The 23,137-nt window shown below is 43.0% G+C and overlaps 1 protein-coding gene across 6 annotated transcripts in view; it reads left to right on the top strand.

The window, feature by feature from the left end:
• The window catches only part of LOC147631438 (protein CHROMATIN REMODELING 25-like), a 53,516-nt gene extending 31,129 nt beyond the window's left edge, over window positions 1-22,387 (top strand). For 3 of the 6 annotated variants that reach the window (XR_015267582.1, XR_015267581.1, XR_015267583.1), the window contains 11 exons: window positions 18,216-18,307; window positions 18,394-18,526; window positions 18,664-18,783; window positions 18,952-19,065; window positions 19,193-19,276; window positions 19,368-19,445; window positions 19,526-19,584; window positions 19,672-19,879; window positions 19,993-20,091; window positions 20,221-20,724; window positions 20,831-22,387. Coding sequence is in view for 1 of the 6 variants with exons in the window: in XM_086809838.1 (XP_086665964.1) it covers window positions 18,216-18,307; window positions 18,394-18,526; window positions 18,664-18,783; window positions 18,952-19,065; window positions 19,193-19,276; window positions 19,368-19,445; window positions 19,526-19,584; window positions 19,672-19,879; window positions 19,993-20,091; window positions 20,221-20,574 (1,341 nt within the window). In the remaining 5 variants the exon portion in view is untranslated. Of the gene's footprint in view, window positions 1-18,215; window positions 18,308-18,393; window positions 18,527-18,663; window positions 18,784-18,951; window positions 19,066-19,192; window positions 19,277-19,367; window positions 19,446-19,525; window positions 19,585-19,671; window positions 19,880-19,992; window positions 20,092-20,220; window positions 20,765-20,830 lie in introns of those variants that run through there. The other 3 variants (XR_015267584.1, XR_015267585.1, XM_086809838.1) reach the window with 3 other exon arrangements.
• Window positions 22,388-23,137: the final 750 nt, after the last annotated feature.

Below are 23,137 nucleotides of genomic sequence, written 5' to 3'. Positions count from 1 at the left end.
TCAGTAAGCATCAAGTAGTCAACCCCTGGAACAAACCTGTCAGGGGCTCTGGAGGGTCTTGTAAACCTCCGTACCCAATGACCATCATTTGCAGGTTGCTGTCCAGCCTGCATATCACCCATTGGTGGCTCTTGTTCCATGCCATAAGGCTGAAAAATCATGCCCGGTATCTCCTCTAACTGTGGTATATCCATAGGGATATCTTCTGCCATCTCTGGCTGTCCATTCGGACCATTTTCAGCACCATTTAAGGGCTGGTTTTCCTGCTGTAATGGCTGATTTACAGCCCTTGGTTGTTGTCCATGATGTCCATCATCATCAAAGATGACTCTGCTAGGCTCCTGTTGCCTTGCAGGCTCCTTATACATGCATGTTTCATAAAAAATGACATCATTGCTGCGTATAATCTTTCTATTCACGGGATCCCAAAGTCTATATCCCATTTCACCTTTGTCACCATATCCTAGGAATATGCATTTGTGAGACTTAGGATCAAGTTTGGTGTGCATTTCCCTGCGTATGTGCACGTACGCAACGCAACCAAACACTCTCAAGTGCTTGTATGACGGAGGCTTCCCTGTCCATACTTCTTCTGGCACTTTCCCACCAAGCCTCGTGTTAGGTGACCTGTTTATAAGGTGAACGGCTGTCATAACAGCTTCAGCCCAAAAACCATGAGGTAACGCAGCATGTGACAACATAGAACGGACCTTCTCCTGAATGGTCCTGTTCATCCTCTCCGCTGTTCCGTTTTGTGGAGGATCATAAGGGGTAGAGAGCTCCCTCTTGATGCCTTTAGCATCACAAAAGTCCTGAAACTGTTTGGACATATACTCTCCCCCATTGTCGGAACGCAAAGCCTTCAGTGTTTTGCCAGTTTGATTCTCAACAAGAGCAACAAACTTCTGAAACACTGAGAATGTATCACTCTTCAAACGAAGAGGATAAACCCACACCTTGCGTGTGGCATCATCAATAAAAGACACAAAGTATTTTGCCCCTCCCAAAGAAAGCTGAGGCATCTCACATACATCTGTATGCACAAGCTCTAACTGAGCATCTTTCTGTCCAAGAGCTTTCTTGTGGGGGCACTGCAGTTGCCTGCCATATATACAATGCTCACAAAACTGAAAACTTGAAAACTTTAGAGAAGGCAAGTAACCCAAACGAGACAATTGCTCCATTCCCTTGACACTCATGTGTCCCAACCGGCTATGCCACATAGAAATTTCCGGCAGCTCGGTTGCATTTACATTAGCATGGTGACAAACACCTGCATGCATGAAGTAAAGAGTGTCCACCTTAGAGCCTCTGGCAACAACCAGTGAGCCCTTACTAATTTTCCACTTTCCACTACCAAATGTGGTAACATAATCAGCATCATCAAGCTATCCAGTAGAAAGCAGGTTCTTCTTGATCTCAGGCACATGCCTGACATCATGGAGCATAAGCTGTGAGCCATCTGAAAACACAAGCCTCACATCACCTCTGCCAAGAATCTTGCATGCATGATTATCACCCAAATAAACCACTCCTTCATTGCAAGCAGTATACCTGACAAACAAGTCTCTGCAACCTGTGACATGAAAGGAGGCACCTGAATCAATGATCCATGAGTGCATACCATGACCACCTGTAAGAAGTGAATGGGCATCAAGTGAAGACGTAAATAGGACCTCATCCTCACTGCCACCTGCATGTGATACATTGATTTCTTCAATCTTGACTCCACTTTTGCCCTTTGGCTTTACATCTTTGGCTTCATCTTTCTCTTTGTCTTTGCCTTTTCCCTTTTCCTTTTGATCATTTTTCCATTTGTAGCATTGCTTTTTAATGTGTCCCTTCTTGCCACAATAATGGCATTCCAAATCCTTTTTGGAGCGAGACTTGCTCCTTCCCCGTTCTTGGCTTTTTTCCCTTTTACGTGCATTCATTGCATTGGACTTTCCAACAGAGTTGTTTTTCCTGTTCATCTCTTCTTGAAGAAGAGCACCCTCAACATCTACATATGACAGCATAGCATGCGAATTGCTAGTGGCTGTCCTGAATGTGTCCCAACTCTCTGGCAAAGTGCATAACAGAAAAGTGGCTTTGAACTCATCGTCCATTGCCAATTTTTGATTAATGACCTGGCTGACAATACCATTAAACTCATTCAGATGGGCTGTCATAGACGCCCCTTCCTTCATCTGAAGACCTATGAGTTTCTTCAACCAATACACTTTGCTTGAGGCACTTTGTTGGGCATACAAGTCCTGCAATCTCTGCCACATTCCCCAAGCTGTCTTCTCTTCACGAATGCTGAAAAGTAATGAGTCTGACACAGACAACATGATAGTAGATCTTGCCAGCTCATCCATATCTTCCCACTCTTCAGCAGTAAGAGAAGCGGGCATTACACCCCTTTCTTTGATAGGCTTGTGCTGCTTTTTCTGGAGCAACACATTGTAGCACTGGGTTTGCCAAATATCATAATTATGCGAGCCTTCAAGCTTCTTGATGTGAAGCAATGAAGAGCTCTCACCTGTGGTTGCCATAGCAATATGCAACCTGTCAATGCCTGACTCCCTGCAAAAGTGTGCAAACACTGCACCAAAAGCACACAAAGTGCTCACAGTTTTTCTCCCAAGCTTTATCTCCCACTGTGGAAGCAAGAATGCAACTTTTCTCCCACTTTATGTGATGAAATCACCAAAATCTGGTTGCTGCAGATTTTGGACAGCACCTTAAATGTGCTCTGTTGCCCTTCCAAAGTATTGTACAGCAGTACCAAGTGCTCACCAATGATGTACCAAACCTGTACCGGCAAGTACAGCAGCTGAAATTGAACCTTTTCCTCACTCAAATCAGTGTACAGCCATGCCAAAACTTGCACAAAGCTGTGCCAAATCTGTACCAGCAGGTACAATAGCAATAAATGCTCTCCTGGCTGTCCAAATGAGTGAAAATCAGACTTTTACAGTCCCGTACACTGCATACAACAGTCCCGAACAGAAATTGGGCAAAAGCCCCTTGACTGCAAGCTGATTTCTGAGGATTCAAGGCATAAAAGTCTTGCCTGTTGTTTTGCCAAGCTTAACAAGCATAAAATCTTGAAAAGCCCCTTGATTTAAGATCAATTACTGATCATACATGGTACATTGATGCACATGAAGGCATCCAGAGTCTTCACGATGCTTCCCCCTGGCCACATATACATCCAATACATGAAACCCCCTTGATTTACAGGCACATTGAGTGCTTGTAAGGCATCAACACATTATCCACAGCATCAAATGCGATTGCGTGCATGCAAATCAACCAAAACGGCACAAAAGCCCCTTGATTTGCACTGCAATTTGCTGCAATTTTGCCCAAATGTGCGATTTCTCACATCATACAGCATGTATGAGTGCTTAATTGCACAATTACATCAAAAGCCCCAAATTTCAACATCCAATTTCCTGCAAATTGATCTTGATTGTGACCAATTTCCTGCAAATTGATCCTGATTGTGACCAATGTCACCCAATTTTGCCAATTTTGCTTAAAAATTGAGCAATTGGGCACCTGTATCTGCTCAATTGTTGATTGTACTTGCTCAATTGCAAATCCCAAAAAAAAAATTGAGGAAAATACCTTGTAATTTTTGATTTTTCTTCAATTTGCAGGCTGAATTTTGTTGTTGCAGGAAAAGGGGGTGATGATGCTGCTGCTGCAGAAAAGGGCGGTAGCTATGGAGATCAGTCTGTGCCTGTTTTAGGGTTTACGAAGGGGCTTGCCTCATCAACAGCTTGTCTGCTGGCTCGTTTCAGGCAGGGCGTCCGTGTGTCAATAAGAAGTTGATGCCGCTGCGAGCTGCTTCGTGGACAGAAGCTGTTGCGTCTTCCTCCTTCACGTTCCCGAAAACGTTACCGAGGGGGGAGGCACCAAAGCCAAGCTTGTGGACAAGTAGCCCCGTGCGGCCAAGCTCGCTGAAGCTCACGCCTAGTGGCTCGCTACACGATTAGCGACCAACGCTTGCTGCCAGCCGACGTGTATTACGCTTTGTAGCGCTACACGATTAACGCCTTGTTGACGTATTCGCCTTCGCCTGTATTTCCGCCTGCTTCGCCTTGTTGACGTATTCGCATGCTTCGCCTAGCGCCAGTCTACACTCCGTGCGCTGCTACGTTTTTTGGACCAACGCCGCAACGCCTGCTGTGTGCTGGAACTCCACGCTCACACAGCCTTACGCTTCTTTGTTACACTTTAAGGCCACCAGCGCCTTGCTGCTTACACATATAGCCTAGCGTTCAACACAAGCAGCACAAGCCTTGATTTGCTACCTAAGCCAGATTTGAATGGGAGAAGAAGAATTAGGGTTAGGTTAATTCATGTGGGAGACATACACAGAGAAGCAAGGGAGAGAGAGAGAGAGAGTTGTGGGGATAAGTCAACTCATGATATGAGTGTGCTCCCCTATCACACATGTATATTGCACTAGTACACATAGTGCACTTAGTACATTAAAAGTACTAAGTGTACTATGTACTATAACTTATGGGCTTGTACACACTATAAGGGTGGGCATAGTGCCTTTACCCCAACAGCTTTCAAAGGTGTGCCTTCTCGAACTTAAGAAGCACCCAATCACCTTTTGAAATCCACATGTTTGTGATGTTTATCTGTAGCTTTCTTATGTTTTTCTTGAGTTCTTTGTATGGCTGTTCGTACTTGTGAGAAAGTTGTATTCAGATCTCTAACATACTCATTGGCAGCAAAGATTTCATCCTTTGTGCAAAGGATAGGTGGAAGCACCACCCTGCCATAAATAATCTCCAAAGGTGCTTTTCCAGTGGTGGACATGTGCACCATATTGTTAAGAAAACTCCGCAAGAGACAAGTACTTCTCCCAATCTAATTTTCCGTCAACCATATAGCATTTGAGCAAATCAAGTACAGCTGAATTTGCAATTTCACTATGCCTATCCGAATGAGAATGAGAAGCTGATGAAAAAATCAGCTTTGTGTTCATATTATCAAATAAAGTCCGCCAAAACAAACTTGTGGTTCTCGGATCCCGATCACCCACATAAGTCTTGGGCATACCATTATGCTTGAAAATCTGGGCCAAGAATATTCTTGCGGTGGACTTAGGCTTAGTATTCTTTTGCACAGAAATGAAATGAGCCTGCTTGCTAAACCTGTCAATAATTGTCCATATGGCATTATTCCCTTGTTGCATTTGTAAGGTTCCCCCCTTCTAAAATAGGGAAAACACGAAGTCTTAACTTCGAGAAAATTTCCTATTCATTGACACCTTGACCATGTAGAGATTCAAGGATACGATTCATAGGTAAGACCTAGTTCTATCCCGCAGGGGGAGTGTGATCTTCTAAAAATCAAATCACTCATAGGGTAATTGATCATAAATTGGGCAACTACTAGACTTGATTTCTAGAGGCAATGCTTTTTTCCTCATCCATGCAAGGCACAGCCGCTGGCCTAGTCTTCTAGAATAGAGTTGCCCAAGAACCTATTTATCTAGCATAGGGCTTTCACTTAATCTGTTGGAAAGCTACCCGACTAATCGGGTCCACTCGTCCGTAGGAGGTGTCGTCGGGACATTCCATCCTCCCACTTTCCACCCTACTCACGCGTCAATTTGTTTTCTAATTAATCCTACCACATTGTTTGACATAAATAAACATGTTCCTTAATTAAGGCCCTTTTCACAAGGTTTGTAAAAACAGTCTTTTTCCACAATACAATAATGCCAAAAACAAGATTTATAAAAAAAAGTTTATACATGAATCAATTCCATACAAGCCAAACCGGCTCTCTTATTCTTTTCCTTTATACTGCCGATGATCTAGAATTCGGCCTTCCAGCCTCTACATGCTGGGCAAAACCCTACAAGACCATACACCTCATCGTCGGCCGCCGCTGGCGAGGACTCAAGCCGGCATGTCGTCCTCTCAGGCTCCATCGCTCGATCCTCCCGCCCCTCAGAGGGATGTCTGCACACTAGGGTGGGCTTATTCACCGCACTAGCCTGGGCCCTCAGAACTAGGCAGCATCATAATCTCTCGTCTCAATCGACGAACCTTATTCTCCCAATGGTATGAGGGATACCTTGGGCCATTCCCAGGCTTTGCTAACGACGCCGCGCGGTTACACAAGCACGGAACAGAGTTAGCGTCGAAGCCAGGAAAAACTTGTACTCTTTAAAGATAACAATTTCAATGCACTCTTTAAAGATAACAATTTCAATGCAATTTATTGAATACAGCATCACACAATTCGTAACCTCATACAATTTTATGTCATTATTTCAAAAGAAAAAGATACACATTTATTAACACTAATATAAAAAAAACTCTTCTTTAAAAGATAACTGAGCTAACTTGGCCACCATTTCCTTGAGGAGCTTGTAAAGGGAGGGTTGGAGCCGCATCGGGAGCATCTTCTCTAATCTCGTTGTTGCGCGCTCCTCCCGAGGCAATATTCTAAGGTTTCCAAAAAGGGGCCATCTTGGATGTCGTCTTGTAGGGCTCGCTGTTGCGGTCGAAACGCTCCAGTCGGATCTCAATTCTGAGATCGTTTGCTCACGTATGAGCAAAAGACCACAGCGCATGAACCCTCTCTTAAGGCAAAAACCTTTTAAGTAAAATTGCCTTATCTGAAAAGTGGCAAATGAGGGGGTGTGAGAGGGGTGGCTGCAAGGGGTGGCTGTACTACAGCAAGTACACTGCACAGGGACGGACGGTGGTACGGACGGCGGCAGAGCAGAGTATAGGCTACGCGTGTTGCCCATGCGGGGGTTTATATAACTGTGGGGTACGGGTACGGGCGCTGCGCAAAGCAAGGACGAAAGGACGGTGTACTTGCAAAGGCTGTAGATCAGTGGCTTGCATGGGTCTAGGGGAAAGGTACGGTGTCGGTTAACAGGGAAAGGAGTGGTCCGCATGTACCTTATCTAGATAGGGGCAGCATGGGTGTCCACGTAGCGGTACGTGTGGACCACACAGTGGGCGGCCGTCCTTTGGTTCTTTTACGGCCATCGTACGGGCACCCTGGTAAGTGTGTACGGTCCAAATTTTGGAGCGGAGTTCCCAAATTTGGAGCGCCGGGCTCGATTTGCGTGCCGGACCGTCTCGGGGGGGCGATTTTTTTTTGTTCGGGAGGTTCCCCTGGCCGTTGGGGTTCAAACCGTTGGTCAATCGGACTTTCGGTCGTGCATTTATTAAGGTTTAAAGGTCGTTGCTTTTCAACAAAAAATGACTGAAATTTGCGTATAAGCTTGATCCGGTGTCCGTTTTGGATGCTATAAAATCATATATTAGGGTAAAATCGCGCGCAGATTCAAAATTTGGGCTCAGAATTTGAAGATTCTAAGTAGGAATGACTCATTTAATAAAATCATTGATTTTTATACCATAAAAACTCTATAACGTGGACATTTCTTTATTAGTGAAGATGGGTATGTTACATGCTTCCCCCCTTAAAGAAATCGAGATGTTCTCATCTCGTCATGAATTGGAGATAATCCTATAAGAGTGTAGCTTCATCTTCCCAAGTTGCATCCTCTTTAGGGTAATCTTTCCACTGTACTAGATGTTCTACAAGAATTCTATTTCGGAGTTGCCTGTCCTAGAATCTATGATGCTACTGGGCTGTAATTCAAGGACTCCTTGAGTAGGGATTACAACTTGTTTATCATCAAGAATATGATCGAGACTGGGTATAAACTAGGAGGAATTGCTTGTTTTAGCCGCATTGATCTTAAAAGTGGCTATTATCAGATCAGAGTGGCACCTCACGATGTCCATAATACGGCTTTTTGAACCGCTTTTGGAGTTTTTGGTAGTGCCTTTTGGCCTTACCAATGCCCGCCAGTTTTAATCGAAATGATGGACCGCATATTCACTCAACACCGAAAGTTTATTGACACGTTCTTTGATGAAAGAGTGAATTCTTCTTATCCGAGATTCATTATCTTGGTCATATCGTATCCAAGGATGGGGTACGCATGGATCCACACAAGATAGAGGCTATCCAAGATTGGCTAGAGTTCAAGTCTGTTCATGAACATTGAATTCAAGAGTTTTCTTGGCTTATGTGCATACTACAAAGAGATTTATCAGACACTTTTTTGAGACTGCGTCACCTTTGCATGATCTCACTAAGAAGAAAGTTGTCTTTAAGTGGAATGATGAAGAAAATAAAGCTTTCCATAAGCTAAAAGCTTGTATCGTATCGGGGCCGATATTGATCATTCCGGATTTACATAAACCCTTTTTGGTTGAGTGTGATGCATGTGGAGACAACATTGGAGCTGTTCTGAATCAGGAAGGTCACACCATAGCTTTTCAAAGCAGGCGTCTTCAACATGCAGAGCTACACTTGCAAGTTTATGAGAAAGAGTTATTGACCGTGATTCATGCCCTCATTGTGTGGAAGCATTATCTTCTTGGGGCTGAATTTATTGTCAAAACGGATCATCAGAGTTTGCGGTACTGTTTGACGCAAACTAAGTTATCAAAGAAGCATATGAGATGGGCAAATTTCCTCTCTTTCATTTTCAGATTTGCATACACCTAGTAAAAAGAATGTACTGGCAGATGCTCTTTCTAGAAGGCCTCAGGTGCATGCTATCATTGTTGCCTATCATCAAGATCTTTTCGACATGCAGAATTCGTATGATACTGATGATGATTTTCAGCTTATATGGTACTTTTTGACGCAAACTAAGTTATCAAAGAAGCATATGAGATGGGCAGCCTAAAATGCTGTAACATACCCATCTTCACTAATAAAGAAATGTCCATGTTATAGAGTTTTTATGGTATAAAAGTCAATGATTTTATTAAATGAGTCATTTCTACTTAGAATCTTCAAATTCTGAGCCCAAATTTGGAATCTGTGCGCGATTTTACCCTAATATAGGATTTTACAGCATCCAAAACGGACTTCGGATAAAGCTTATATGCAAATTTCAATCATTTTTAGTTAAAAAGCAACGACCTTTAAACCTTAATAAATGCACGACCACGCGTTCGATTGACGAACGGTCTGAACCCTAAAAACGACAAGAGAAACCTCCCGGACAAAAAAAAAAATCATCCCTCGGGACAATCCGGCACGCAAATTGAGGCCGGCGTCCCAAATTTGGGGACCCTGTCCCAAAATTTAGACCGTACACACTTACGAGGGTGCTCGTATGATGACTGCACAAGAACCAAAGGACGGCCGCCCACTGTGTGGTCCACACGTACCGCTACGTGGACACCCATGCTGCCCCTAACCGGATAAGGTACATGCAGACCACTCCTTCCTCTGTTAACCGACACCTTACCTTTTCCCTAGACCCATGCAGGCCACTGATCTAGAGCCTTTGCAGGTACACTGTTCTTTCGTCCTTGCTTTGCGCAGCGCCCGTACCGTACCCACAGTTATATAAACCCCCTGTGCAGTGTACTTGCTGTAGTACAGCCGCCCCTTGCAGCCACCCCTCTCACACCCCCTCATTTGCCACTTTTCAGATAAGGCAATTTTTCTCTATCCCCCTATTTCTAGGAGGCAGTGTCCTTAACTCTTCTCCTCCCCTCCCCCCCTTTCAGCAGCTCTCAACCCTTCTCCCCTTTTGCAAAACGTTTTTGTGTTAAGGACATCTGACAATTCCCCACCCCCCCCCATTTGCATGGACTTTAGTAAGAGGTTTTTACCTTAAGAGAGGGTTCATGCGCTGTGGTCTTTTGCTCATACGGTGAGCAAACGATCTCAGAATTGAGATCCGACTGGAGCGTTTCGACCGCAACAGCGAGCCCTACAAGACGACGTCCAAGATGGCCCCTTTCTGGAAACGTCAGAATATTGCCTCGGGAGGAGCGCACAACAACGAGATTAGAGAAGATGCTCCCGATGTGGCTCCAACCCTCCCTTTACAAGCTCCTTAAGGAAATGGTGGCCAGGTTAGCTTGGTTATCTTTTAAAGAAGAGTTTTTTTTATATTAGTGTTAATAAATGTGTATCTTTTCCTTTTAAAATAATGATATAATGGATTTTCATATTGTAATATGGAGCTAGGCTCCCTATACCTTGTATCAAAATTCTCTATTTGAATAAAGTATTCTTTGGGGGAGGGGAGGGGGTGTCGTATAGTGTGTTAATTTGTATTATGTGAAGTGGTTAATTGTTGATTCTCTTTGTAAGCCCAATGGGGTGTGTAGTGTACTCAACCACGTGTCCAAGAGATAAAAGTATAAAGAGAGAGAGAGGAGAGAGAAAAGGGAATGGGGATCTTGCACAGTACACAACATTGAGCGGGGAACAAGTCCCGTCCCCTTTCAGGAATTTATTCAGAAACAATCCACGGGCACATTGGCCAAGATCAATACAATCAATGAATACAAAACAAACAAATATGCCGATGTAGAATATCCAACTCGATGTCGATGTCGATGTCGACGTACAAGATCTTTGATGTCGAGCACACGAGAGGGATGACCCACAAGTATCTCTCACCGGGCTAGTACCAAATCCAAATATCCAAATCCAATGAATCCAAGTCCAAGTCCAAGTCCAAGTTCACGTCTAGATCCAAGTCCAAGTCCAAATCCAAGTCCAAGATCCATGTTCATGTCCAACCTATATGTCCAAGTTCCATGTTTATGTCCAAGCTTCATGTTCCATGTCCAAGCTCTATGCCCAAGTTCTCCATGTCCAAGCTAAGCTATATGTCCAAGTCCAAGAAACACTCGCTCATCCCATGAGTAATCTGCACAACTCCTATAGTCTTGTCCATGAAGAAAACCATGGAAAAGCTCTTTCTCGCAAGAAAACTGATATAAAACCTGTTTTAATGGTTTTTGGGTGATAAAAATATCCAAAAGCAGTTTTTGGAGCAGTTTTAGGGTTTTTTGAAATTTTTAGGGCTTTTGAAATTTCTGTCCGTGCATGCCCGTACTACTCCGTGCATGTTCGTACAGCTCCGTACATGTGTCCGTATCGCCCATGCATATGCCCATACAAGTCTAGGGCTAATCGTACATCTGAAAAGCAAGTTGGAGAAGGTGTTGATGGCGAAGAAGAAGCTCTCCATTATCATAATCATGCCCACACACACTCCACAATCTCCTTCAATCTTCAATGATCTTGTTCATGGTACTGTAAGAGAAGTCGAATCCTTTTTATACTTGTAAGAGACCTTGCTTTTGCTCTGCCTTTTTATGCTTTGCTTTTCTCTTTTTGCTTTTGCTTTTGCTCTTTTTACTTTTATTAATAAAATATTACTCAACTTTTGGTGCTTTGCTTTTCTAGCTTTAAGGCCTTGCTTTTTGGCTTTAGAGCTGCTTTTTGAGAAAGCGCCTTTTAGCTTTTTGGTCCGACTCAGTCTCCTCTTTCCAATGGTGCCCTTGGCTCGCGGTCAACCCTGTTTCACTTTTTGCATTTTCTTGCTTTTTGACCAAGAATGGTGCTTTTTCTTAATCAAACCTTATGGACCCTGTCCCTATGTCTTCTTCCACTTGTCTGGTGTCCAGGCATGAATTTCATTATGTGAAATAGAGCTAGGAGGGCCAAATAGTTACATTCCCTCTGTCTTACATCGCAGTTGTCCTCAACTGCGGACTGCAAGTGTTCCAAGTACCATAGTCACAAGGAATGGACATTTTTAGACTCAGGAATGTTGGGAATGGTAGCACCTTCTCGTTCCCATTCCCGTCCCATGTCACTCTATAGTCACAGGGAATGGCCATTCTCAATCTGTTCCGTCCCCGATCCCCGTCTCCATTTCGCGTGCCATGTGACTATGCCAAGCACATCCATATGTTCTTGGTACATCCATATGTTTCACGGTACATCAAGTACATCCATATGTTTCAAGGTACTAGCTCCATCTGGTGAGCTTGTGCATTTGGTCTTTCCCCATATCTGTGGTGTCATCTGCTCGTCTGGCAACATCTCAATGTCTTTTCTTTGACCGATGTCTTTGTTCTTGATGGTACATCTTCATGGCCTCTCACATGTGCTAGATTAGATAAATGTATACTTACCTCCTGCAAAAACTAGACACAAGCTAGTCAACAAACTAGTATGCATCATTCGCGTCTACTGGGTATTCCAGGTACTGGCCAGGTAGTCTGGAGCCCAGTGGACTATCACATGCCATAAATCCAAGCATTGTCCATACATCAAAAGCAGCACACAAAATCAAAGAAATTCAAACATACATCAGTATGCAATGCACAAGTAATGATCCTCCTGTTCATGGATTATCTTGAAGAGATCATGAAGCAAGTTAATGAGCTTTTGGAGAAAGGTTTGGTTCAGCCAAGTTCCTCACCTTATTGCTCTCCTGTGCTTCTTGTTCAAAAGAAAGATGGATCATTCCGCATGTGTGTGGATTATAGAGCTCTAAATAAGCTCACCATCAAGAATAGATTTCCAATCCCGCGTATTGATGACATTCTGGATAAGCTTGATGGCTCGGCTTGTTTCAGCCATATTGATTTGAAGAGTGGTTATCACCAGATACGAGTGGTGCCACAGGATGTCCACAAAACTGCATTTAGGACAGCTTTTGGATTGTATGAATTTTTGGTGATGCCTTTTGGTCTCACCAATGCCCCAGCCACATTCAATCGTATGATGGATAGGATATTCCGACCCCATCGAAAATTCACAGGTGTATTCTTTGATGACATCTTGGTTTTCTCCAAGAATGAGCAGGAGCATAGGACTCATTTGGCCACAGTGTTGGAAGAGTTGTGGAAGCATAAACTCTTCATTAATGCCAAGAAAAGTGAGTTCTTTCTTTCAGAGATACACTATTTGGGTCACATTGTATCCAAGGATGGTGTAAGAATGAATCCTACCACCATTAAAACCATTCGGAATTGGCCAGAGTTGCAAAATGTACATCAAGTACGTAGTTTTCTGGGTTTATGTTCATATTATAGGTGCTTCATAAGGCATTTTGCCATGATTGCCATGCCTCTACATGATCTCACGAAGAAGAAAGCCACTTTTAAATGGACCCCGAAGGAGTAGGATGCCTTCTTGCAACTCAAGAATGCTATCATATGTGGACCCGTACTGATTGTTCCCGACTTGCAAAGGCCATTCATAGTGGAATGTGATGCTTGTGGCGATTGTATAGGGGCTGTCCTAAATCAAGAAGGTCATGTAGTTGCATATGAGAGCCATCGATTGCATGATGCCGGGCTTCATATGGATATCTATAAGAAAGAGCTCTTGGCTGTAATTCATGCCTTAAAGATATGGAAATATTATCTTCTTGGGGCTGAATTTGTAGTTAAGACAAATCATCAAAGCTTGAGATACTTTCTATCTCAAACAAAGCTTTCGGAGAAGCAGATGAGAATGACAAACTTTCTTTCCATGTTTCATTTTTAGATTGTACATACTCCGGGAAAGAAAAATGTGGTAGCAGATGCATTATCCAGGAGGCCTTATGTAGCTGCAGTTTCAATGGCCTCTCATGGGGACTTATCTTCCATGCGAGATTTGTATCATTTGGATGCTGATTTTTGCCATATATGGACTGATTTGATGGCTGGTCACTCACATGCCTCTTATGTGATCAAAGAGGGTTATCTTATGTCATATGAAGGATAACTGCTTATGTGTGGTGAAGGAAATGTGTCCAAAGGTTATGGAGGAATGTCATGCTCCACCTTATGCTGGTCATCAAGGTATCATATGCCTACTACACGCATGATTGAGAGATAATTTCTTTTGGCCAAGCATGCGTAAAGACATTGAGGCATATGTACGTGCATGTCTTACTTGTCAAAAGGTAAAATTTGATAGGCAAAAGCCTCTAGGTTTGCTTCAGCCATTGCCTATTCTCTCGCAGCCATGGGAAAGTATTACTATGGACTTTATTATGGACTTGCCTAGATCCCAGCATGGGAATGATGCTATTTGGACCATTGTGGACAGGTTTAGCAAGCAAGCTCACTTCTTGCCCGTCAAGAAAACCATTAAAGTTGATCGTATGGTGAAGCTTTTTCTTGCTAACATCTTCAAGCATCACGGTATGCCTAAGTCCATTGTTGGGGATAGAGATCCCAGGACTACGAGCCTCTTTTGGAGGGCTTTATTTGATAACATGGACACTAAACTTGAGTTTTCATCAGCATACGAGCCTCTTTTGGAGGGCTTTATTTGATAACATGGGCACTAAACTTGAGTTTTCATCAGCATACGAGCCTCTTTTGGAGGGCTTTATTTGATAACATGGGCACTAAACTTGAGTCCTGGGATAGAGATCCCAGGACTACGAGCCTCTTTTGGAGGGCTTTATTTGATAACATGGGCACTAAACTTGAGTTTTCATCAGCTTATCATCCCCAAACGGATGGCCAAATGAAGCTACAAATTCAGCTGTGTTGGATTTGTTGAAGTGTTATGTGGCAGATCAAAAGACTGCATGGGAGAAGTATCTTCCACTTGTAGAGTTAATAACACAGTTCATGCCTCCACGAGAAAGGCTCCGTTTGAGATTATTTATGGCAGAGTGGTCTTGCCACCCATCCTTTGTACAAAGGATGAGATTTTTGCGGCTGATGAGTATGTGCGTGACTTGGATGTAGCCTTTTCTTAGGTACGGAAAGCCATTGCAAGGTCACAAGATAAGCATAAAAGGGCTGTTGACAAGCATAGAAGAGACATGCAAGTCAAGGAAGGTGATTGGGTATTACTGAAGTTTGAGAAAGCTAGGCTTCGGAAGAGGCCAAGACGAGAGAGATCATATCCAAAGTTTTCTACTCGATATTATGAACCCTTCAAAGTGACTGACAAGATCAATGAAGTGTCCTTCAGGCTTGCTTTACCCAGCCATTGGAAGATTCACAATGCTTTTCATGTGAGTCTTTTGTGGAAGTATGTGGGGCTTGATCCAGAGGAGCCTGTCACAGAAGATCCACCAGAAGTAGATGAGCTTGAGGAGATCCTTGAGCTAGAGCAGATTGTATTTACAAGGAGAGAAAGTTACCACATGGGAAGCTTTCCCGGAGATACCTTGTGAAATTTAAAAATTATTTGCCAATTGATGCAAAGTGGGTAGATGAGGATTATTTTGCTAACTACCCTCAGCTTTTGTAGGCATATCTTGAGGCTTTTCAGTTGAGGTCAATTGTTTAGAAGCCCAGGGGGATGTCACCATTTGGTCCATCTCCATTTCTGGAGCCAGCCACTTCTATGGAACTGTCACTCCATAGAGCGGCCAGATTTGTGCCATGTTCACATGGGGCCAGGCCAGTGTCCCATGTGAAAGGGCCAGTTTTATGGTGTCACATGGACGGGAGCCAGATCAGTGCCACCCGTGTGTGACTAGTGCTGTGTCATATGGATGGGAACCAGCTTCGTGCCACCCGTGTGTGATTTGCTTGGTGTTGTATGGATGGGAGCCTGTTGGTGCCACGCGTGTATAGTCACTCCATAGGAAGACCAAGACATATTTATTTGCCCACATGTACTTGACAGTACCTATTGTACCTGTTGGCTGCCCATGTGTACCTGACAGTACCTGCTGCACCTACTGGCTGCCCATAAGTACCTGCTGTACCTGTCTTGTGTACCTACTGGTGGCTTTGTTTACAGTAATTGAAGCTTTCCTTTTGGAGTACAATACAAGGGAAATGGTCTTCATTACTGAGATTTGAATTAAAATCCATGCCAGGTATTTATTTCAATATTTTATTTCAAATTCAGATAATAATTCAAGTTAAATGCTGTTATTTCAAGCTTTGTGTAGGTAAGTTCTTCTCCAGTTGCATACACTCTAGAAGATCAATGGGAAGAGGTTTCTCCCATGACTGCCCTGACCGCGCCCTCATTTATAGAGGAGCCAGTGAAGGTCAAGAGGGTATGAGGAAAAACCAAGTACAAAGCTTAATTGGGAGCACCGGGAAACGTTCCCTCCGTGGTGTACACTGTTGCTTGTGTTAGTACGGGCGTGCCCGCTTGTGCACGGTCCTGGAAGACCAGTGAAAGGCAAGTGTACACCCAGTGAAGGTGGGAACGAGCCTATGATTTGAGGCTACTCCAATCAACTCTTTCTTCATCAGTTTGAACCAGATGTGTTTGGTTGTTTGCACTCCCTAATGGAGGAATCTGGCCTTTTCAGGCTCATGACACTTGTACAAATATAAATACTTCAAGAAATACAATAAGTATTGGTGGGGGGGCGGCCCTTTCCGGCTCCAGCGCTGGTGTCATTTGTATTTTTTCGGTGTTTCCAGTGTTTGTGTTGCTGATGTTGTTTCCATTGATTAATAATAATTAGATTAAGTGTTCTAAATATGTGTATATTGTCTTCCGATCTGTAGGCCTCCTGTAGGGAACGGTCGCACAAATACATGTCGACCAATCACTTCGTCAATGCTCATAAGCTCGAAGTATATCTGGATAGTCCTTGAAGTCCTTCCTTGGCATCCATTTCACATCCAATAGCGAATAATTCTCGAAGTCCAAGAGAAACCCTTTGACCTCTGTCTTTCCTCTTTTTCTCACAGAATGAAGCACAATTTATTCTGGCTTTTCCATCCTTGATGGATCCCTCAATAAAACTTCTCTGGGGATAACCCTGTGCATGGTTTCCATAAATTGTCATGGAAGGCATCCTCCAATGATTTGAAAGGTCCAGCCAATGACATACATGGTTGATCTTCTTGCTAATCTGAAAGGTCTATACATCATCATTCCCTGACTTTGGCAATCCAAAGATAAAATCCATAGCAATATTCTCCCATAGATCATTCAATGGGTGCAATAATCCTGCTGGTGTTTGTCAATCAAACTTGACCTTCTGACAAATCAAACATTCTTGAATCATAAAGCTCAATGTCTTTCTCATACTAGGCCAATAAAAATAGCTCTTCAAAGCTTGAAGTGTAGTCAAGGTGTCTCTATGCCCCATGTATGGAGAAGCATGGCACTCTTCCATTACTTTGGCCTCAATTCCTTGTGTTAAACATGACCTGGGTTTGTATCATAAGAAAACCCTTCTTGATGACATAAAAAGTCACCAAATTTCTATTTTGCAATCTGTTCCAAAACATCTTTGAAATCCTCTTTGGTAGCATAAGGATCCTTCATCAAAGTGAAATCCAAATGGAAACCCATAGAAACCGCATGGTTCAAGGGTCTCCGAGGTAATGCATCTACTTCCTTGTTGGCTTTGACATTCATTGGCCACAACATGGTCTGCTTGGTCCAAGACTGCTCCAATGCAATCTCATCATGTTCAACCACAAAAAAAAGGTCTAGAATATCCAACACTGGTCCTTTTCTAACATAAAGTCTCAATGCTTCAAAAGGGTTTTGTTTCAACTTTGGTCCACAAAGATTCCATGGCTTTATTTGTCGAAATATGCAATGGGCTAAACACCACTGCAAACCATTTGTCGAACTTCTTGGCATGATGTCAATCTGATGATCTTCTGATCTCTCTAGCTTCTTTGCCTTCCTTTCCCTTACCTGTCCTAAAGAAACTACATCTGAAAGAGTAGGCCTAGGAGTAGCTTCCTTGTCTCCTTCATGATAAATAGAGCGGGTAGCTCTAGATCCGTCTGCATGGTGACTTGAAAATAGGCTTTAGTAGCTTCAACTCCTTTGGCTTCAGTGGCTCAATCCTTGATGAAATCTTCAAACATTTCAGCCCTTCTTGGTCCTGTTTCCTCTTGGTTCTTGAAGCAAGAACTACTTCGTCTCTAAGAAATCTCCTGAACTGTTGAAAGTCATGATACTCTTTTGATGACCCTGGTTCCCATCCTGAAGTCCTGAATCGGCCTTATAGTTGTTCCCTTCATTAGGCCCTTGGTCTCCCTCTGCTCTCGACATGGCTTTGTCACCCCAAGAAAGTTTCTTCAAGAGAAATCCTGCTTTGATACCACTGTAAGCCCAGCGGGGCGTGCAGTGACAAACTCAACCACGTGTCCAAGAGATAAAAATATAAATAGAGAGAGGGGAGAGAGAAAAGAGAATGGGGATCTTGCACTGTACACCACATTGAGCAAGGAACAGGCCCCACCCCCTTTCAGGAATTTATTCGAGAACAATCCACGGGCACATTGGCCAAGATCAATACAATCAATGAATACAAAACAAACAAATATGCCGATGTAGGATATCCAAGTCATAATAAGCATGAGAGAAGGGACTAGACCATTCTTGGGTTGTTTTATGAAAGTAATGGTTAATATAGTGAAAATCTGTAAATGCAGCTTATCTATGACACAGCTCGATCGGGTGGATCTAATGCAGCAGGTTTTGAAAATTGCCTTCAATACTTTCCTTCAGAAATGTTTTCTGGAAGGTATCTTGCTTGTGAAGCAATTGCTACTTATGCTTTGCTTTTTTGCTTTCACTCGTGTATGTTTATATGACGGATTGAGGATGTAGGAAAGGATCATGGACTGGAGCTGATGGAAGCTGGATTGAGCTATCAGGAAAAATGAGTGTACTTGCTAGATTGCTGGAAAATCTTCGACAGAAGACAAATGATCGTATTGTACTTGTCTCAAACTATACTCAGGTTGGTCCTTCAAAAAAACTTACATGCATCTGAACATGCTTGATTGGCTTATGCTCATTAACTATGTCGATCCAATCTTGTTATGAATCTGGGTGATATGGCTGGCTGATCTTTTGATCCGTATGTATGTTCACTAGACCTTGGAGCTTTTTGCTCAGTTATGCCGTGAAAGAAATTATCCGTATGTGAAGCTTGATGGGACCACTTCCATGAGCAGACGGCAAAAGTTGGTGCAAAAGTTCAATGACCCCATGCAGGTGTCCAGTACACTTACAATTCCTCTTGGTTTGCTTAGTTTCTGCTATCTACATGAATGACATGTCTGTCAAGAGCTCTGTTCACAACATGCAGAACTAAATGTATAAAAACCAGAGAGGTTTGGTAGAAAAAGAAGCTTTTTTAAATTTCAATTTTGTACATGGCAGAATGAGTTCGCATTCCTTCTCAGTAGCAAAGCTGGAGGGTGTGGTTTGAACCTTATTGGTGGGAATAGATTAGTGCTTTTTGATCCTGATTGGAATCCAGCAAATGATAAGCAGGTGAGACAATGTACAAATTTAACAGAAGACCCCACTGATTTGAAAGAAAAAAATCCTTATTTTGAAGTTTAATACAAGCATGATTGCCATTACCATCTTTCACTTTTGAAAAATTATGTTGCTAAAGGCAGCTGCGCGTGTGTGGCGAGATGGACAAAAGAAAAGAGTGTTCATTTACAGGTTTCTGGCAGCGGGGACAATTGAAGAAAAGGTCCTAATGTAATTCTAGGGCTCACTATTTTTGCATGTTATGTGAGTGCTTTGATCTCTTTTTGATAATTTAATGGATTTTTATCATGCAGGTTTTTGAACGCCAGTTATCCAAAGAGGGTCTGCAGAAAGTTGTTGAGCATCAACAGATGGATAATAGCCACCCACAGGTTTCAGTCTCATATATGTATGTAAGATGTTGAGTAGTTGTATATTGAAACGCTTGCTCATCTGGTTCTCAGCTTTTCAGGTCAGTTGGCTCTCATCAGAAGATTTGAGAGACCTATTCAGCCTTCATGACAATGCCAGGTGATGACTACTCTGAATAAATTGGATGGTGGTTGTGTATGTCGTCATTCAAAATGCAGATTTAATCCTGAAATTGATACTGACCAGGTCAGACATTCACGAAAACTTGAACTGCAAGCGTTGTGAGGTTGCCGCATCTGAACATTTCATGGATTTGTCTTCCAAATCTGGATTTGATGATGCAAAGTTGGATGATCAGAACCTAGCCTCGGAGTCTATTGAGGAAGGAGCAGATATTGGAGCCTTTGCAGATGTTGCCGGTTGTTTAGATAGGCAGAGACAGTGGGAGAAGCAGGTATTTTTAAAATCCACCTGCTTATGGGAAGTTCTTTTCATGTAGTCAAAAGGTGAATTGAATCCTAAATCTAAGTGACAACATCTGGTCGCTGTAAATCTGTTGATGCTTAGATTGGAGCTCCTCTTGAAGAGGATTTGAAAAGTTGGGCCCATCATTCCCACCCTAGTACAGTGCCTGATGTTATTCTTCAAGCTGCTGCTGGTGATGAGGTCAGTCTTTTACTTGTTGGATGTACCCATGCCCCTCCAGAAGCATAAAAAGAGAAACGAGCAGTGCTGTCGTGGATGCATTTTTGTCACAATGCAAGCTAGATGCTCTAACCTGATGATGTTTTTCAGGTAACTTTTGTTTTCACATGCCAGATAGATGGAAAGCTTGTTCCTATTGATTGTAGTTGTACAGTTCTTAAAGGTGAGGGCCTCAATGTTTCAAAGGACAAACACTCAACAAGTGTGGGTATGAAGCGAGCTCTCCACCATGTGCAAGGGAAAACCCTATTGTCTTCGCCTTGTAAAAAACCACATCTGGATGAGTCTAGATTCTACACTTCACCACAGAAGACCATTCACAATGTTCCTGGCTCCTTATCAGGAGGAACTGCTAAAAAAGCAGCTGCAGTTGCAAACATTCTGCCTGTAAAAAAGACTCAGAGCAAGGAAGTGAAGGAAGATACAGATGATGAATTCATGTAAAGGAATGCAGGTTCCAAGGTTAGGATTTGAGGCTGTACAGCTGAAAGTGTCAGAGGTGGACCCAACCACCAGCCAGAGAGGGAGAGAGAACTTGTGCAAAGAAAATGTGTACATGCTATGAAGCCAATAATACAGACGTCAACGGAGAAGGTTAATAGAAAAATCTTAATTTGTGTCACCCCAAAAGAAATTTCAAAATGGAGAACTACATGCATGAGCTGTCTTCTCTCTTATGAGCTTGTTTTTGTGCTTGCAGGCTATTTCTCAGACATGTGATTGAAATTGGAGCATCTGTTTAGCTGTTTTTAGTCAGATGACATTGCAAAAAATGGTTTGTTACCAATCATTTTATCAAGCCCCCAAGCTAACAAACCTTGCAATTAAGCATAAACAAAAGGAAAACACATAAGACACTGGCATCTTGCTCAGTAGAGCCATTCAGGCTCACCCTCGAGCACAGGGAGTCACACCCAAAGCCCATTCATAATGTACTATGTCGTTTGGGGGTCGAGAAGATGAAGAGGATTCCCAATTAGTAGATGCCTGAGATGAGGATTGCTTCATCGGGTGATGCCAATGTGGAGTCCATAGGTTTGTTTGATGATGAGGTAGAGTGTGAGGTGGAGAGTTTGTTAGAATTGCCTTTCTATGATGACACAGGTGATGATGATGCTAGCATGAATAAGCAAGCATATGTGCATGAAAATATGGATAGTGGTGTGGATCATGATGGTTTGTCAGAAGACGCCTTGGAGGATGTTTTTCCTTTGTTTGAAGGATCTGTGAGTGAGCAAGTTGATGCCTATGTGGGTACTGGAGTGTGTGTCAATGATGATGAGGTTTTGGATGCTGTAAGCAGACTGTGGAATGAGAAACCTAAGGATCTTGACCAAGAGATGTAGCAAGTTGCTGATTTGGGCTCTTTGCTTTACAGTGTTCAAGATGTTGCTGGAGTTTAGTTTGATCATGTGGAGGATAGAAATGTGTGTGAAGGTTTGATAGAGGAATAGAGAGTTGCAAAATGATCTGAGTTGTGTGAAGAACTCTGAGGTTGTTTGAAGACTGTTTGCAGGTATTTGATCTAGGTAGGTGGATCAGTTCAGCCAGATGGCTTTGGAAGATGGTGTTATACCCTTTTGATCCAGGAGGGTGTTGATATGCTGGATGCTGCTGTTGATGCTTTCAGTGGAGTTGTATAGAATGGTTTGTGGGAGAAAAGAGTTAGGAGCACAAAGGAAACAGTGTTTCACCTAGGGGGGTGGGCAATATGTGAGGAGAATCCTGAGGCCAATCCCAGCATGATGTATAGGAAGATGAAATGTATATATGATGGTGTGTAGAGGATCCAGGGTGACAAAAACGACGCATGGTAGCCAAGTGTAAAGGCGCAGGTGTGAAATGAGAAAGTCGAGAGCATGGGCGAACAAAGGAACCGGGTGGCAGAACATTCTGGAAGAAAACAAGGTGGCGACAAGTGGAAGAGGGAGAATTGGGTAGGTTTTGGGCGACTCTCCAAGAGGTGTGGCTAGGGAGACAACCAGGGAGGAGAGTAAGATAGGGAGAGACTGCAGTGGGGAGAGGTCTCCTGCAGTTCTGTTTTCTTGGTTAAGGTTGCAGGTTGGAGGTCCTGCTGATTTTTTCAAGTTTGCAGAAGAGAAGACCAGTGTAGTGTGAGAAGGTTTGTTTGGGTCAGAGAAGAGGGTGTGCTGAAGACCAGAGAGTCGGCTAGGATGTGAGTGCCATGCTGGTTTTGTATCTGTGTGAAGGATATGTTGATTGTGGTAGTGAATTCTGTGCAATTTGAAGTCATGAGTGAAGATGTCGCCTTGATGAGTTGTTGGGATCTAACTGTGGAGGATCCTTGATATTTTTAACGTTTTCTTTTGATATGTGTGAGCCCATGTCTTAGGGATGTTGAGACACTAGTATCTATTTGTTGATGACAGAGAGTTTGGGTTGTGTTTGTTGTGAATGGATGCAAAGTCTTTTGATTTGATGTTCTAGTTGTGGTAAATGAGTTGTTTTGATAGAGTTCATGAAGATTGAACCCATGTATGTTAGTCTGATATCTGGGTGGTTGGTGCTGAGTTAGTACTGACTCATCTGATTCTGGCTTAGATGAGGGGGTACAAAGTCAGATAAGGTGATCTGAGCATTAGATACGATCAGTTGAAGGTGTAGAGGGCTAGGATTGCTTTATCTGGGTTGGAGGAAAGATATTTTGAGTCAGGTTTGACAGTTCGGGTACTGTCAGCAATAGTCAGCCATCAGATAGATGGTTGGGTGGACTGAATGGTGATTTAGAGTCAGCTGTTATCAATTGAGTGTCCATAGTGTTGGATGCTTGTGAGGTTTGAGTGTTTTGAGAGTCTGCGAGAGTCAGAGGACACGTGAAGAGAAAGTTTTTGATTTAGTTGAGTCCGTTGGGTTTGTTTTTAGTCAGCTGAGTCAGTTGAGTCAGGTCAGTTGGTAGGTGTTAGCAGAAGGTCAGCAGAGTGTTCAGTGAGATCCTAGAGGACTCATATTGGACTGGGGTCAGCATCAACCATCTGATTCGGTTTTC

Source organism: Cibotium barometz, chromosome 15 (genome assembly GCF_041138505.1).
Source record: "Cibotium barometz isolate CiBa-2024 chromosome 15, ASM4113850v1, whole genome shotgun sequence".
Taxonomy (NCBI): Eukaryota; Viridiplantae; Streptophyta; class Polypodiopsida; order Cyatheales; family Cibotiaceae; genus Cibotium; species Cibotium barometz.
The sequence above is the reverse complement of the archived record's forward strand: the minus strand, read 5'-3'. Positions and strand labels throughout refer to the sequence as shown.